This window comes from Sparus aurata, chromosome 2, assembly GCF_900880675.1.
Source record: "Sparus aurata chromosome 2, fSpaAur1.1, whole genome shotgun sequence".
NCBI classification, from domain to species: Eukaryota; Metazoa; Chordata; class Actinopteri; order Spariformes; family Sparidae; genus Sparus; species Sparus aurata.
In genome coordinates this window covers 12,992,897-13,011,984 of record NC_044188.1, presented here as the reverse complement: position 1 = coordinate 13,011,984, position 19,088 = coordinate 12,992,897, and the positions used below count along the sequence as shown (strand labels likewise).

The 19,088-nt window shown below is 41.1% G+C and overlaps 1 protein-coding gene across 1 annotated transcript; it reads right to left on the bottom strand.

Moving 5' to 3' along the window:
* Positions 1–12,300: 12,300 nt before the first annotated feature.
* LOC115572324 (extracellular calcium-sensing receptor-like) lies at positions 12,301–17,628 on the bottom strand. Its single transcript, XM_030402271.1, has 10 exons — positions 17,369–17,628; positions 16,487–16,790; positions 15,643–15,729; positions 15,414–15,521; positions 15,130–15,296; positions 14,540–15,017; positions 14,200–14,430; positions 13,960–14,083; positions 13,395–13,867; positions 12,301–13,306 (listed from the first exon to the last, which is right to left on the bottom strand). Exons 1-10 carry the CDS (start codon positions 17,626–17,628, stop codon positions 12,863–12,865), a joined length of 2,676 nt encoding a protein of 891 aa, XP_030258131.1. The 3' UTR covers positions 12,301–12,862.
* Positions 17,629–19,088: the final 1,460 nt, after the last annotated feature.

Sequence of the window (19,088 nt, the reverse complement as noted above, 5' to 3'; positions counted from 1 at the left end):
CATAGCTGAACAGACGGGAAGTTTCTCCTGGAAAACACCCCTTCACTCACGGTGCCATCATTTTTATCATCTTTGTTAATTTGACACAATTTAACCACATAACAAGGATGTGAATTAACTCGCAACTGTCTTGCACATCATCTTATTCACAAACACATTCACAAACCATAATTACACCAACAACAACAGAATACCCAAGAGTCTTTGCGCCACAGTCCACAGTATACTAAAGTACAAGTATAAGCTTTAGTATTAAAGTATAAGTCTAAGCATTAATGTACTTAGTCTTAGACTATTCTTTATACTTTTCAGTATAAGCCAAGTATACTTCACTATACTTTTCTTAAGTATATAAAATGTAGTGTATAAAAAGTTCAAAGTATACTGCCTCAGTTTTAGTATAAAATAAGTATACTTGTAGTACACTTGAATAAACTACTTTTTGCTAAAGGAACCCTTGACCTAATCCTGATCAATACCAGCATGACTTTAACTCTGACTTTGATCTGACCCCAACCTCTAACTCAAACCACGATTTGTCCAACCCAAACCAGCCCTTGACTTAACTCAAGTGGTCCCCCAATTGAATGGTCTTCAGTCTAAAATTTCTCCCAGAAATTAGCCTATGCCAGAAACAAACACACACGCACGCACATACGCACGCACACACACAAAATAAGGTAGCCATTCGTCATTTTACGAACTTTTTGTTACAAAACACACACTTTTTCTAATTTAGCTCTGAGGAGCTCTGCTGAGTGAAGTGCAGCTGCCCAAATGAATAAATGTATCACATCTGACATTGTGCATAGAGATTGCTGAGTGTTCTCATTAGGACGTCTATTTGATGGTAATGGATTTCAATCCATGATGTCTGAAAAGATTTATAATTCACAGTGTACAAGAGATTTTATTAAGTATTACATAAACTGATGGGGAGAATGCATAAATGTGTTTATTTAATTCATTTATAACAAGACAGAAAGTTAGTCATTCCAGAGGAAACTTTCTTCAGAGCTAAACATCATTACCACTGGAACATGGCAGAGATCTATTGCTCATTTTTATACAAGTGTTTCCACTTATCTGAAAATAGCTGAGAATATGTCTCTAATAGAAAAGTAATATCCAAACATGAAGTTGATAGTTTCTTCCCTGTGTCCCATGGAGGCAGAACTTAATTTCTGTCTTGAATTCAATTTCTTCCACGCACACCTCTTTTCTGCCAAAAAAAGAGAGAAATCAAAATCCATTAGTACAACAAACACATAGCCTGCGTCTGAGTCTGAGGTGGTAAGTTTTGAAAAATGATTATGTACTATTTTTTTTAACCACTACACACTGACTACTGGCCACTGAAAAGAGGATGCAGATGAAAGTGTAGTGTCTATATATTCAGCCTTATAAAAATAAACTGGTCTGTCATTGTCGATGCATTGTGCTTACGTTTTAGAGCTTACTTCGCTGAGGTCTACGCAATGAGCCAAACAAACATGAGACTAAGAGTCTGCAGCCATGTTAGCAGCTCTATAAAGCTTAACTAAGATATAGTGATGTTTTGAGTTAAATACTGACATCACAAGGCTAACATGCCCAAAATTAATAGAAATCATACTCTGGGCTACTCTAAATGTCTATACAAAGAGTCATGCTATCCATCCAATGGTTGTTGAAATATTATTAAAGCGGTAGACTGACTGAAGTCTGACACACCAACACTGCCATCCCCAGAGTCACACCAGTAGCTAAAAATATATCGAAAGTACAGCCAAAGAGGCTCATACAAAACCGTCTTTATATGTGAAGGGCATTCACATAATGCTGTATTGTTCATACATGTATTTATGAGCACATCCTACCCAAGCAAAAATGTAGACAAAGTACACAACTGCTGTACAGGCAGCAATCCATCCTACGATCAGCAGAACAGAGAAGAGTTTGTGGGACGAAGCTGTTGGACGGGCATCTAGAGAAACAAATATAGACATAATAACAATGATTCGTGAGGATGCATAAGATTTATTGAATTAAACTTTTGCCCAAACCTTCTGGATGGAATGTGGGCTTCTTACCTCGTTTAGACATGGCACCTCTCTCCGCTCTGATCTTCTTGTTGTGATGAGCGCACCGCCAGGCTCCATGCTGTGAGGAGTTGACAGTGGAATCCGACAGGGCAGGGTGGAACAAATCTGGTGGACTTCGAATTAAATCCATCCTCAGCCCTTCTTTGGTCCCATCTAAACTTACACTGTTCCCTTCTCCTCAACACTGACAAAGAGATTTATATTTCTAAGAGAAACATACATTTTTTCCCTCTCTTCTTTTGGAGGTGAAACCATTCCCCTCACATCCTTTTCTCTGTGGACCTGGTCCCAGCTGTGCAAGCCCCTGGGCTCCTCTTCCTGTATTCCCCTTGAGGAGCTGCTGCAGCTGGCGCTGGCAACTTGGTCTCGGGGGGGCATATTGGTTCTTCTTCACTTTGGTCATTATGGGTAATATCAAAGCTACAGGAAAACAAATAACATTATTTTAGTAAGCAAAATCTGATTGGAATTTATTTGTATAAGGGCATGGCTTTAAGTGGCTTGAAATGCATGCTACCAGTGAAAACTTCATGGACTATCAGACTGTCTCCTCTTGAGGTACAAAGTGGTATTAAGAGACTGGATTGGCCAGGCTAGCTGGTAAGCATGCCAACTTCAGCAGACATCTCTGCAACACATTGACACACAATACATACATGCCTTTGCGATAACATCAACACTAGTGTCCCTTTACATTCTATTGATAATGTTACTCGTGTTTAAATACCATTCTGGTCATATCTTGCACATCGGCGCTTTAAAAGATAGAAAGAGAGCAGTCGGAAGGGGAAGAAGGGAGCAAAGAGTAGATGAGAGGAGAGGAGCACCAATTACTGGAGACTATTTAAGTACCCACAAAGGCTGAAGTACAAGAGCAGAGGAAGAGGGCGATCAGGTGGTCGAGAAAGTGGAGAGTAGAGGGAAGAATGAGAGGAAAAGGAAAAAAAGAGTGCGGAAAGGAGAGGACACTCATGGTGTAATTGGATGAGCACTTGTCAGTGACAGGGCCTGCTCCTGAAAATGACAGCTCTCTCTTTCTCCCCTCACCCCTTTTCATCTTTAATAGGCCCCTCTAATCAATTTGTACATCTACACAAGCACTTTCACATGCCCATATATAGCCCATTATCAGTGTGGTGAGGTCTGAGGGATATTGGGGTCAAACTGATTGCATAATTGTGTGGAATTACCCAACCCTTGCTATCACTGACAAGTGTGGTCGTTGATGACCATCAAAGACTGAGGATTTACTCAAGTGTTTTTTGTTTTAGATCTTTCAAAATATGTGCAAAAATTGGAGATGGACTGTGGCTCATACCAGAAGCTACAGTATCTCACATTAAGATAATAAAAACTACAACTGCATCATCTATATTTTTTTTAACTGCTATCCCTGCTATATGCACTCTCATCTCCCTTCAATAACAAACCAATGTTCTCCCACTGCTAGGCGACAATCTGATTCTCTCCCATATGGCAGTGATTTCTGTTCATCACATAAATCTTCTTCCTCTTCCTTCCTGTGGTGTGGGGATAGGTGACCCCCATCCCCACCCATTGTTGCTTCAAGTATTTATCCATCCACTTTACCGAGTTGAAGTATGGGTTAGCGTTTTGTGAAGAAAATAGATTTGTTTTATTTGCAAAATATGTTCAATAGCATTTAGAAATCACTTCAAGTCATGAACAGACACAAAAAGAGAATTTACGAATTCTCTCCACAGGACATTGTGTTTATTTGCCTCTTGCTCCATTTACCACTTTCATCAGGCTGTATTTACATGCCGCGTCCTGTGTTAACTAATCAATGCTGTTTATACTTGGATTTCCCTCGCTGCACTTATCTTCCAAGTGATGTATATCTATCTTTGCCCTGCTCCACTGCTGACTCGCTGGGTTGATCCAGGGATGTATGGAGGGAAGTCCTGCCTGTTTCCTGATTATGAAGGCACCACAGCCTGAATTAAAATTGCAGAGTGAGAAGCTTAAAGAGGCAATATGTAAGAACCTCAGGTGAATGCATTCAAAAATGAACCGTCAACAGCATGTGAAGAAATAGTGGTTTGACATTATGGTATCTTCTGAAATTAGCATGCTAACTAGCTAGCCCTTGCTTGTCACAGTCCAAAGCTCCTGTGCTAGAAGTGTAACAGCAAACCACTCCCCTGGCTCGACAGCTAACTGAGCTAATTAGCTAACAGAAGCTGAAGTCCGCAGCAGTTAGTGGTTATACTGGTGATAGGCTGAAGCCAATCTGTTTTGAAAATGCATCTGAACAAGGCTGGCCACTAACTGGGACTGAGGATACAACACAGAGGTGATTCAACTCGGAACAGTAATGGGTGAAAAACGGTGACTAGAGCTGCAATATTTCCACATCCTACTCTGTGAATTCAGGATTTATTTCAACCCAAGGGTGTGGAAAGATAAAAACATGGCTGTTTTGGTGAGTTTTACCTTCTTTGTGTGTGTTTGATGATGAGTTCAGAAGGAATTTATTCTTGACATTTTGTTAATTTTGTTTACTTGTTCGAACACGTCACAAACTCATTGCTTCTAACATATTCCAGTTCAATCAATGGATACTAACGAACTACCGCCTCTTGCGGAAAAAGTGGTGTCAGGAGTCAGGATGGGCTAGGGCTAGCTGGTTAGCATGCTAACTTCAGTAGACATCTCTGTAACACAACACACCTTTGAAATTACATCAACGCTATCATTTCCCCACATTCACTTCTGTCCATGTTTTAAACTAAGATTCTGGCCTTATCTTACAAATTACATCTCTTTCCTCTTATTTATTTATTTTTCCTTGTCTCACCTGCTGCAGTTTTAAACAGTGAGCACATTGTTGGCTTCAGGCTATGATCTTTGCAGCGGAGGAAAACAACAACAACCCAGACCTCCTGTCCAACTTCCCCCTCAGCTATCTGGCAGCGGATACTTGGCTAGCAGAGAGCACCAATCACTTAACAGCCATCTTTTTTTGTAACTTAACAGAAAGTTTGTTGGGCAAACTCAAGATGTGGATCTGTGCCTACAGTCCCAGTTAATGTTGGTGATGTGTAAACTTCAGTCTCCATTGTTGTGGCAAACACCCCTGGGGTGCTGGATATGACCCATGGTGAGGATAATTGTTAATGATGATTTTGTTTGGGCTGCACTGTGGTACACTGCAGCCTCACAAGACAAAGCTAATGGGTTGAAACCTCAAAAGTCTACCTTCTGTGTTTTGGTGTACGATTTCTCCTTGTGTTCACTTGAGTTTCCTCTGGCTATACCTGTTTTCTTCAAAGACATGAAGGTCAGATATTAAAGACGCTCCCACAAGTGCCTTTGATGAAGCACCAGCCTAAAAAATACAGTATTCCAGGCATTGCACAGTCGGTGCTCACATCAGATAAATATTTAAGATGGGTCAAATGCAGGGGATAAACTTTCTTTTTGGCACTACTTAAGTGTTACGTAATTATATTTCTGTTTTTCACACTCGCTGTCACTTCCTTTTTTAAAAAAAATATCTTTTTGTCTGTTCGTCCATCTCTCATTGGCTAATAGCCACTCTTATTCTGCAGATGAGCTACTTCTGCTCAATGCTGCATAAGCGTGGGCCATGGCTGAATTGCTGCGCCTGCTTGGGTGGGCCAGGGTTGGGTCTGGTTTCTGTGGATGGTGCCTTTGACAGATTTGGGCTTCAGATGTTAATGGACACACTCAAGGGAATTGAAGTGTGTTTCCGACCATGAAGTGATTCCGATGAAAAAGACACTGCATATCCCCTCTATTTCTTTCTCATTCTCGTCTTTACCATTTTGTCTCTTTCTTACTATCTGAGGTTCTTCTTCTGATTCTTAATATCTTCTTTTTTATTCCAAGACTTACCAAAGGAAGATAATGTAAAAGATTTTCAAAAGCATCCAGAAATCCTCTGCCAGAGCTGTATTAAAATTTCTTATCAGATCGTGATGCAGTGGTAATTTAATTGCTAACATTTACTATTTGATTTTCACATTATATAGATTCACCTCTACTGACAAACTGCTCCACCAGAACATAACAGATAAGCAGTGGTTGCTAATGAGACTTGGTTACATATGGCACTGTCTCAGCAGAATTTGCTCTTCAGAAGGCTGATGTTCCTGGATAAATCCCAGCCCAAGTTCACAAGACCTTGATCCTTTTATGAGAGAACAGTGTTAGCTCTTTCAGTGATGACCTTGGAGGGACGTCCTGTTAAAGTGTAAACCCACCCTGGCGTCAACCATTGGTTTGTGGGTGACCTTTTTAAGGCCTTGAGTTTAGCCTTACCACTATCACCATCTTGTTTTTTTGGACCAAGAAGTGACCATATTTGATTTAGAGGCTGGAGCTAGGGGGGATCACCTGATTGGATCTGATTAAGAGCCTAAGGACATGGAAGTGTTACTGAACTTGACGGAACTTGTCGATCACAAGGTAGCCACACTCTGAAGCATACACTGATTTACTTTTACTACTTTACACATTGGAGGAGTTTTTTTCATGCAAATATGTTTTGTCTTTTTTAAAAATGATGTTTATGTCAGAAAGAAAGCAAATATGATATGGCTCAAAAGGCAAATTAAGACATTCAACCAATCATGTTATGCGAAATCGACGTCACGTCACATCCAAGGAGAATGGCAGACCTGTTGATTGTCATTTATCACACACAAAATTATACAGACAATATGACAAAGGTGACTTAGCAACTACCGTTGCCTCTATCGGTTAGTTTGTTTGTAACTTTGGTGTTGTAACATATTAATGCATTATTACAGACTGGACTGGAGCCCTGGGACAGTCAGCTGAGATGACCCGTTGAATGTGACCTCCCTCTTACTGTCAGTTAGCTGGTCAGTACTGCAGTGAGACACCCAAGATCCTTGAGGCTCTCTTGCAGCTCTGGCACTGTTCTTTCTAACAGCCCCTGCCCTGCAATTTGTGTTGCTGCCAGTGTAAATAGTTCTGAAGCAAGTATTTTGCATATTCCTGTAATTTATTTGACTCGTCCTTGACGTACAAAGGCCTTAAATGGGACCATAATTTACAAATTGAACTTCAGGCTGCATTGAAGACGACTTAAAAGTAGCAATTGAGACCAAAAACTCATTAGGAAACTGTTTACTGAGGTAATTAATCAAGTGGGAAGAAGGGTCATTTTCTCATGAGCATACATACAATCCGACATCTTTTTGTAACCTGTGGAGTAGAGAAAATGCAGGTTTTGGGCACTTTCCAGACATGGAGGCTACAATTAACGGCTTAGACTCAGAGGTTACTGGTGAACACACCTGATGGAAAAAAAAGTCTTTCAATCATTTTAACTTTTATTCAGAAAGTCATCCATTTCTCATTTCATTTAAATAGCTGTGTCCTTTAGATTGAAATGTACCTATCAATCTATTGGCTGTGAAGAGTTACTTCTATGCACTGGAGAGAGTTTGTGCACAGACGTGACCCAGTTAGGTATCACTGATTATGTTTAACTAGGCTGTGTATGTTATCGCTCTTGCAATAAAAGATATGCCGGCCTGTAAACCTGGAAAAAGGACAATTCCTGCAAACACCAGTGTCCTGATGTGTGGAAGCTGCAGCCTCTTATCAGGAGGCATTTTTAGCATTTCAGATGAGATGTGCAGTGGTCTTTCTCTCTTCGAAAGCCCACTGCTACCTGCCTGCCTGTATTGAACTTTACAACACCTTTGAAGAAATGGATTAACTCTGATGAGACTGGAGACTCAAATACAACATCATCAACTGGCACATGTCACTGTTGGCAATTTTGTGTTCTCTCGAGGATCAGTTTGCCACTTTCAGCGATGTGGGTTGAAAGTGGGTTGTATGCAGCAGACATAAGCTACAACTTTCTGAGTCTTTGTGTCTCTTTTACTCACTGAGAAACTCCAAAACGTCTCCCTGCTTCTGAATTCTCAATATGTGATGAAATATTAATACAATATTACAAAATTACCTGATCCTAGGTGCCTATGTCTGTATGTAGCTGTCTCTTCTTCTCTTCCTGGTACAAGAGAAGCTGTGTAGAAAGGGAGAGCTGTGTGGTGCTCAGACTGTCTGCCGACTTTGGAGGGTTCATTGTATTTGTTTGAACATACAAATAAAACATTAATAACTTCACAATTGATTTTCCTGTACTGCATGCAGGCAACAATCAACTGTCAAGTTTATTTAACTCCATGGCGTCGCTCTCCTTATTTATTTTTTTATTCTTGACATTCTGTGAGGAACAAAAAAAAATTGTTTTATACCTTAAAACTCCCCAAAATCTTATTAAGATAATGGTGGAAAGCTCAAGCAAATAGTAGCTTTATGAGGTAAAAACCAGAGCAAACTCAGACCAATATAAAGCGCAGTGTGACTTATGTTCCTCAGTTGGTTTACATGAATAATTAAGTGTTTTTAAAAACTTTATTCAAGTGTGACTACCAAAGATTATGAAATAGTGGGACCTATATGTTGATTTTTATTTCATCTAGTCTATTAAAGGTGCACTATGTCATTTCGTGGAAAACGTTTTTCCTTTTGTTTTCAGAAACTGAACAAACACACTGATCTGAAAGGACAACACAATTTCATAATGTTTTACTCTGTTTATATTTGGCAGACGCTGCAACCTTTGTCTGGGTTCATATTCTTACTGAGTTGATATTGTAATTATTAAAATTCAGAGTTTAAATTGAATCTCCAATACTTCATAGTACCGGTTTAATTGTTTTTTTTTAATCAAGATGTTTGTCTGCTGGTGGTCAGGTTTGTCCTTTGCTAACCTTACATTTATCTGCTTTGTTATGCTGCTCGAAACATTAAATTAACAAATACTTTTAGATCATTTGGAAATCTCTGTTTGGTTTGAACCCTAACGTGACATTGTCGGGTTTTGTTAACCCTATAAATTGTATGAGTGAAGAAGTCGCACAGCTCAAATTATGAGAAGAGGCTGAATTAAAAGCTGTGACTTTAGGGTTCCACCTCCAGTGTACTATTCAGATGTCTAAGCCTCCTCCTGTACTGTAGCTGGGAAACTCCCCAACAACTTTAACATTGCCAAACTGTTCACCTTCAGCATGCTGAGTTTATGTACTGTCGGAGTGACCTGCATCAACTCAATTGGGAAGTGTAATTTTGCAGTGGAGGGCCATCTTGGCCTCAGGCTTATGCATCTCTACCCCAAAGTGTTTTACTTTTCTTCTGATCCCTGAAAAAATACCCTGAAGATTGGCCAGATAGTGGGAACTGGTGGAGAGGCACAAAAAACATATTTTTTTATATTCAGTGTTCTTTATATTTAAAATATTGTCGCTTCTCTTTCTGTGCTTGTGTTATCTGCACATAATGTAAGTTGTAAATTGTTGCTGTTGGAGACTGCAGTAAAATATTTGCATATGTATGTCTGTATAAATAGAAATAATCTTCTCGTCATATTATCGGCTCATGAGTTAGTGTGGTGCCACCCAGACAGCCCATCATAAACATTTGCACATCAGACACCGGCTCTGTGAGGGTTTGTGTTGCACACTTTGCAAATTGTTCTCTCTCACTCTTATTATTCAGTGTGAGAAACTCTATTGCTGTCTCTCGATCGCATTCTGTCAACACGATTCTTATCTGTCCTCCCATTTTAGAACTCCCTAACATGGATCTGGTGCCTAATTAGATTAGCACAGTGACTCATGCATATCATAAAAGCCATCACCACTGCCGCTAGTTCAATTTCGAGGGATTTTTGAGTCTTTCATATCATTCACTGCCCTGTATAATGTAGGCAACTGCGCGGGCCTCAGTGAATGGTGCTATTATGGCAGCGACCATTAGTTTCAGCTGCAGTTTCTATGGTGCCCATCTTCTCTGTGACACTGGCTCTTACTAACATAATAGGAGAAAGAAAGTTGGAGAGAAAGCTACCTGAAAAGAACTAGTTTCAAGAAAGAAAAATTGCCAAAAGCCAGGATTACGGTGAAGGAGACGTCATCATCATGCAAAGAGAAATGGTCATGACTTCAGTCATTGCAAGACATTTAACATTCTCTCTTAATGATTAGACACATGATATTTACAAGTGTCTTGCTCCTTTAAATCCCTTTTCTGTCTCACTACATCATGTGTCCTTAACAGCTCTTGTCAGTAATATTGGCGCATTTAGAAAAGAGAAGTTAACAGCACAAAGTAAAATGTAACAGCTCTACAGCTACACCAACCTGTTATTGAGCTATTTATTCAACTTTATGGTCATTCTTTAGATAGGATAGGGTTTACATGCATTTGTATTTTGCAAAATGTTGGTAAGGGTCTAGTGGCAAATATTCTTCCCCCTAGCCTGTCTGTTCACCTATGTTTTGTACATGTTAACTCAAACATTTTATATAATCTTTTAGTGACCACCGCCTCAACAATCCAGACAAGAGACATCAGACTTCTGCCAGTTCAATAATCACAAAAATGGTGCTTGTCAGCCTACGACTGACACCTAAGAAAAATTGCTGCTTTTGTAATTGCGTCTTCCCAACTCAGTTGCTGATGTTAGTTGCAAATTGGTTAGGTGGACATCTCAGATAGTGCAACTGTCGAATACAAGTCCCAAGTGGACTGTTAGCATTCCCAACTGGCAGACATATTTGCTTAACAACGCTACAAACGACTCCCTCAAAACAGACTATTAAGTTGAAGAGACACTTTTGACATAGTCAAAACAAAACAAACGATACTGCCTGCAGCACTGAAATTTACTGCATGGCTGCTGAATTTGATTGTGCCATTTTATCCATCCCTGTATCTCCAGCACTTTTACTGCAAACACTTCCCGTCACCCCAAGATATCATATCATGACTTTGTATTCATGACACATTTTGTATTACTTCTCTAATCTGTCTTTGCTAATGTAAACCCTTGAGTGTCCCTTGACAAGTCTTCTGTCATTAAAGGAAAACATCTGGTCAGAATATTTTCCTAGAAACACTCACTGATGACAAGACAGAGCAAATAGCTCTATTTTAGTAGATGTCATCCCCTTATTACATGTTTGAGTTACCCTCTCATCACCACGTGCCATTTCTCACCATTTCTGGGAATGGATTTCTATGAGTTCTCGACTTATTCGCTATACTCACTTGCTCATTTAATATATTTTTTTACAGTCATGACACACTTCATTTTACGTCTGTGTGCCTGTGATTTGATGGCCTATTCATATTACTGAAGAAATTGCGGTGGAGAGTTTTCTCATTCAAATTATTTAACCCTCGAATGGAGAGGATCTGCTCTGCTCCCCTTAATTAAATCAGGCAAATAGCGCTACCATCTGAGGGATTATTCTTTGAAATGAAACACAGACCGGCTGTGCACTAAAGAGAAATCTATCTGTTGTCTTATAGTACTCGCTGTCAGGAGAGGGGACAGGCTGCAAGGGGTAATAATAGTGAAGGTTAGAAATAAATGTAAATTGAGTATTACATTGTCAATAAAACACTGCTGCCCATCTGCCCCTTCTGTCCAACTGTCCCCGATGGACGTCAGACACCCGGCGTTTCTCTGTCTTCCAATTTATTCCTCTGACTTGGGAGGAACAACAGATCAATCAGTGGCGGATAATCAATGTTAGCCTGAGAGCAGCTGTGGAGAGCAGGAAAAGTCTCTGACGTTTTAGTTTGTTATCGTAGGGAACAGCCAGGCGTGATGTTTATATGTAAAGGCCTCTGGAGTATGAGGGATTAATTAACCAATGACAGCTGGGATTTCCACATAGCATACCTCAGAGACCCTGGGCCTCATCATCCTATCTCGGGTCAAATCAGCATGGACACTCCTGCCAAACCCCATTCAGCTCTAGCAATGAGCTGTCCCTCATATTCCCACTGAGAATATCGAAGGAGTGTCATGGTGCTGGAACAATGAAAAACGTTCAGTTGATTCATGTATTTTGTAAACTGTTGCCCGCGTAACTATAGTACACGCCCATATATTTCTCTTGAACATGGAAGTGAAACTATAAGACATTTCAGGGGATTACATCATACATTGGTCTATTCTTTTTATTTGTTTCTGTGATTGTTCTGCCAGTTCTCATTTCTTACACCACTGATTAAATGAATTCATAAAGTTAAAGTGCATCTTGAATAACACCAAAGTGGCAAATTTATTGTAGTATCAGACTGAAATGGTTTACAGGAAAATGTACGAGGGGAAATATTTGAGAAAGTTATTGTTAGGAATAAATGTGTGTGACAGCATTGTTGCACATTTCCAGATAGGAGATGATGAATGTCAGAATGCAGCATTGACAGCACACTACTACCATCTGGTGGTGAAATGTAAATGTCACACCGAAGGAGATTAGATAAATGCAATGCAACACACTCAGGAGCAGCAGCAGCACGAGGATATTAAAGAACAAAAGGGGGAGAGGGGACCTCACATGGATCAAATACAGAGAAGTACAACTGGGGACAGGTGAACTGATCAGGACAAACACAAGGGAGAGATAACAACAGCAAGGGCAGGAAGTAACACAACACGAGACATGAGGATGAACCTTACAAAATAAAACAGGAATCGATAACTAAACCAAAAAACCCATACCATGAAAGTAAATGTTTAAGTACAGGAGGAACTGTGTCTGCCTTCAGTTACTGAAATTCTTTTAAAGCGAAGTGCACATGTATAAACATATATCATATCTTTTATTTATCTTAAAGAAGTCCATTGAAAAGAGTCTTTAAAATGTACATGTGGTAAAAATGATCTCCTAAAATTTGTCAGGAAGAACAACTTTGGACATCAGGTGTTTCCTTGTGTTCTTTTCTGGCCTAAGCAGGATTATGTAGCACTTTGGAGCAAAGATGCAGCCAAGCAGTCCATAACTGGAGGCCAAGATAGCGAACACCTCTGTTACTGTGGCGTACTTCCCCGGAGAGCTGATATAGGCAGGAACAAAGGCTACCCACACTGCACAAAAAATGAGCATGCTGAAGGTGATGAGTCTTGCCTCGTTAAAGTTGTCTGGGAGTTTCCTCGCCAGGAAGGCCAAGAGGAGGCAGAGGCAGGCCAGCAGGCCGATGTAGCCCAGGACGAGAGCGAATGCTATCTGTGAACCTTCATCACACAGGAGGATGACGATAGCGCTCTCGCGTGGCATCAGTTGCACTGGAGTTGGGGGAGAAACTACCAGCCACACTGTACATATAATAACCTGTATGAAAAGACACATTTTGATTTTTGTTTGTTACACTTGAATGTATATGCTCTTGAGCACTCAAAGCAATTAGAAGAAGTCTTACCTGGACCAGTGTACAAAAGGTAATGATTGCCTTTTGCTGTGCAGGCCCAAACCACCTCATGACATTACTGCCTGGAAGTGTTGCTTTAAATGCCATTAGCACCACAATTGTCTTCCCCAGAATACAAGAGACACAGAGGACAAAGGTGATGCCGAATGCTGTGTGTCGCAGCATGCAGGACCACTCAGAGGGCCGGCCGATGAAGGTCAGAGAACACAGGAAACATAGAGTCAAGGAGAAGAGCAGCAGGAAGCTCAGCTCAGAGTTGTTGGCCCTGACAATAGGGCTGGTCCTGTGACAGGAGAATATGAGGACCACAACGCAGGTACAGAAGGAGCCAATGAGGGAAATCGTCACCAGTGTGATTCCCATGGTGTCACTAAAGGAGAGGAACTCCACCTGTTTGGGGATACAGGCTGTCCTCTCAGCATTGGACCAGAACTCTGGCAGGCAGCGTGTACATTCTATGGCATCTTAAGGAAAGATATGAAGTCTTTAGCTGCTATACTGTGGATTTACCACTGCAAGGTCAGATTTATATACATAATGTGCAAAGTTTCCTCACCAGTGTGATTGCTAATCTCCCCAGCTGTACAAACCACACAATCATGGCAGCAGATAGGAAAGTGAGGTCTGATCGCCTTCCTGGTACCTTGGGGACAAATGCTGCTGCATACTGACAAGGGAACCTGAGCAAAACATTAAAAATACCTACTGCATTGGTCACAACAAAGTCACATAGTGAATATATTGTCACAGAAAATGCTACTTGCGAAAAGTTGTTTGATACTATTGAGATCCCTACTTCAGTTTGGTTGCCATTCCATACAATGTTCTTTTCCTGTATCTTGAGTTTTTGCTTTTCAACTGTGGTTGTCTCATCAAATTTGCCAATAGTGACAAAGTCCATTTCTCCATTGGGTGTCAGCTGCCAGGTAACCAGGTCATACATGGCGACGGGGTCTCCATTATCATCAAACTTGGTTTCATCACCAAATGAGTTCATGTATTCCACCTGTGTTAAGTAGTGAAGTAGCTAAGGACAGCAAGTACATTGGATCATCTTGTAGTATCACCAAAACCTATAGATTATGTTGATAACTTTTGTTGATGCAGAACGAGTTAGGGAACATATGGTATGGTACCTGCCATGGCTGGATATTGTCTGTATCAGCACATGTCTGCAGAGGAAACGGTCCTTTTCCTTTCACACAACTTCTCATCGCCTTGAGTGCATGGGCGATGGCATACACTGCCTTATAGACATTGTAGGAAATCCTTAGCTGTGTCACATCTGAATAAATATTCTTCACACTCCTCAGCTCTTCTGCTCCGGAGCATCGAGGTTTACCCTCAACATTATGTTCCTGACCTTCAGCCTGTACACCCAGGCTACATTGAAACACTTCTTCCCAAAAGGGTCTCAGGAAGGGATCTTCAAGGGCATCTGGGCTCGAGGGATGCAAGCGAAGTAGAAAGTCTTGCAATCCTGGGATGTCTGCTCTCCGAATGGCAAATCCCAGAGAACCCTGCAAAATGTGATGATACTTTTTGGGGGTGGAGAGGACAGCAGCTGTGCTCCAAGCTTCACTGGCCAGCCACTGTATCCCAGTGAGCCCCTCTCTAAATACAAGAGATATGTAGATGGTATTTTTGCAATGATGAACACATCAGAATTTCAAATTCCGCGAAACTGCGGTATTGAGTTACAAGACTCTGAACATAATCATTATACCTGAGTACTTCATCAAACAATGCAGCTACATCTTGTTCCACGGCAAACACTAAAATCACCCGAGCCCCAGAGGAGCGGATTCTGGAAACAATAGATGAAACAGCAGTCTGTGCTCGGTTCTTAGGGATGATCTCATGGAGGGCGACGCAAGCACCTAACTTTCTAACCTGAGAGAGCAACAGAAGAGATATATGACAGCTTCATTTTTAACCTTCAAAGTACGTTCAGCGTAGAAAATAAGACAATGGTAATGCATTGTCTTTATTTACTGCTGTGCAACCCACCTCATCTGCAAAGATATTTGCCCCACCACGTCCATAGGCATCATCCCCTGCAATCACACCCACCCAAGTCCAGCCAAAATGCTTGACAAGTTGGACAAGTGCATCTACCTAGAGATAGTATGAGGAGGAGAGGGACAGAGAATGATTTATATTGTTTCAGAAATGGAAACGTGGACATGCTTTTGTTCTTGTTCAAAGGTTACGTCACATAGTGTCTGCTGCCTCTAACCTGAAAGAAGTCACTGGGCATGGTCCTTAAAAAAGCAGGGAACTCATTTTTGTCACTGAGACAGGCACAACTGGAGAAGTAACTAACCTGAATGGAGAGAAACACAAGTGGCAAGTTTATTTTAACAATGACCTACTGGAAGAAGCAATTTCCAATGTCCAAAATAAAAATTAAATAAAGTAAAGACCATCTTGCAATGGGATCACACCGGGTGCAAGGCATGTCAACATGTTCATGTTGGGACCAATGACTACTCAGTAATCATCATACCTGTGAAGTTTTGTGGCTGTATTTTATACAGTCTGTCCACATACTGACAGACAGTCAAGGTGGAAACGATAACAGCTAAACTGGAGAGGAGTGGAAAAAAATGAGGCCAGGTGTTGCACAAAGTGTGGCACCATTCCTCCTAGTTCCAGTGCCCTCATTCAGACCATGCCTATTTCGAATTCAGCCTTGATTTGATCTTAACTACACACCAAGAAAGTTTGGTGGTTGCATTTTGCATAGTTGTTACCTGTTCATACCAACAAAAATTTGTCCACAGACAGACAAATAAACACTGGCCTAAATATTCTGGTTGTTCCCTATAATTGGTGTCTACAGAACTACATTTTGCTTTGATGACACACTCAAAAAGTGAAAACATTACCAGCTAATGCTGTTAACTGCCAGTATGCAAATGTTAAAGCTAATAATTGTTGAGTTTTTGACTCTCCCCAGTGGTAGTAATACCAAGACATACTGATGCAAAATCCAATGCTCTCTCTATCTCTATCATGCCTGGCTGTAACTCATAGTAAATAACTGGTACACAGTTATTAAAAAGCTGTGACGAGCTTGCCTGTGGAACATGGAAGACTCCCAGGAAACGGGCCACTACGAGAGACTGAGTAGAGCCTCCATCTCCTATGACTGCTGGTACTGCCCCATGACAGATGGCTTTTCTCTGTATGTCTCCTTCAACCCCTGAATCCATCTTGCTCCCCATTACCTCCATGGCAGCTTTCAGAGCCTGATGGGGTGTACTGCATGAATCATAGATCTTATAGCCAAGTGTGATGTTGGGAAGGAGTTTGCCATCTCTGTTGATCTCCTCAATTGCAAAGATCATAGTTTGCATCCAACGAAATGTCCGAAAGTTTAATCTGGAAAAGGAGAGAAGATGGTTTGAAGCATTTTTAGTTTTCAACACATTTATACACTAATTAGCCACAGCATTAAAACCACCTATTTAATATTGTGCAGGTTCCCCTTGTGCAGCCAGAACAGCTCTGACCTGCCAAAACATGGTCATAAAACCTCTAGGGGCATTGTGTGGTGTCTGGCATAGGGACGATTGCAGTGGATCCTCTGGGTCCTTTTTGTTGGGGGGTTGAGGCTCCATGGATCAGACTTGTTCTGGCACATCCCACAGATGCTCGATCGAAGAATTTGGAGGCCGGGTCAACACCTTCAGCTCTTTGTTGCCGCCCTCAAGCCATTCCTGAGCAGTTTTTGTGGTGTGTCAGTACACAGTATCCCAAGGTTTCTCAGCAGAACAAGATCAAGAAGATTATTCATAACACCTGTCCGTGGTTGTAATGTTGTGGCTGATTGGTGTAAGTGTAAAGCTCTCTCTCTCTCTCTCTCTCTCTGTGCCATATTTGGCCATGTGAACAGCGATCACAGTTGCTTAGTCAAAAACTTTGCAGCCACAGCATTTTGATGACTTAACACGGCTTACCTGGTGCACTGTGTGGGAGGAGGCTTAGAAGTGAAGGACAGACATGGTTCCACCACCATATCATGAAGGGAGAAGAGTCCCCCCAAAATGATGTCCCCATTTTTCTGGAGCACAGGCAGGGACATAGAACCTGGGATTACTTTGCACTGTTGGCTCTGGTCTTGTTGGGAGTTGGCAGGAGGAAGAAGGATACACCAAAGGAAACTCAAAAACACAAGCTTGGTTGTTCTCCATAGAAGACTCAGTACAACCGACCCCATCCAATAATGATTCATCCTTTCTTAAAGCTAAGTCACCACATACCCTTGATAGAAAATGTATGACAAGCTCAAATCATAAATGATTCGATAACCTGTCCAAGCAGCACATGATCCAGACATGTACCCTGAAAGCTGACAAAGGACCAAACAGCACTAAGCAAAAGCTACGGCAAGGAAAAGAATACATTATGACCCAACTCAGACAAGCACATCTACAAAATGTATAGGAGAGTGCAAAATTTTAAAGAAAGTCAGTTTAGCAAAATCATCTCTAACTCAAACCAATATGTAACAGAGCATCTTATCATCAACCCAAGTCCATATACACAAGATAAAGTCCTGTCTTGTTAACGTTCAGAGTGCTACATCCTCATTACGTCAACACTTCACAGACAAGCTATCCAGTGGATGGTGCCCCGTAGCCTTTATATGCCACATGCCTCATATAACAACTGTCAGATTTAATTAATTTCCTCAGGGCTTCTGATCAATGGAAAAAGAGCCCTCAGTTTCACAGTAACAACAACAACAAGAAACTGGAATGAGCACTTGACCATAATGAAGAAAGACATGAGCTGTGTCATGTCACAATGTCATGCCTGACTAGGCCTTACTCAGCCTTTAGTGATGTGAAGAGGCAGGCAGTCGACCCATGTGACAAGGGGCTACAGAATGAAGTCATATACTTTTCAAACACACACACACGCACGCAAGCATGCAAGCACACACAAAGGCACGCACACACACACACACACACACACACACACACACACACACAAATGTGTTACACACAGAGAACTACAGAGAAAGAGAAGAAACTGTAACGGTAAAGAACTCATTTGCTTTCAAAATAATGGACAGACTCAACAGAGTCCATAAATGATTTAATTTAACTTCAACTATTTTTGCCACCTTTATTCTAATTGTTCTTATTCTTGCATGGGGTCAAACAGGTTAAGTATGGTGAAATTAGTCTGTCATTAGGATGTTGTGCATATAATTATCATGACAAAGCCCCCAGGCTACAAAACAGAGCCCAACTGATTGTGTAGTCAATGCTGGGGGTCAAACAGGTTAAGTATGGTGAAATTAGTCTGTCATTAGGATGTTGTGCATATAATTATCATGACAAAGCCCCCAGGCTACAAAACAGAGCCCAACTGATTGTGTAGTCAATGCTGTATGTTGTGCTGCCTCAGGTCATACAGGTTTTTCTATTCACTTAATATGTCCCAGTGTGACACTCAGAAGAGGACGAACTGAGGTGCCCTAAGACAGAATACTGAGTATTTTGAAACAGTTGTTTCGTTTTTTTCTTGTAAGCAAGCCTTTAACAAGATGTAAGACTCAAAGTATTTTATGCACACTGCGGAAAAGGCTCAGCCTTTCTGTTTCTGAAAACAAGCTGATTATAGGTGAACATTACGGAGACTGCAATTGTATCACAGCCGTCCTCACGA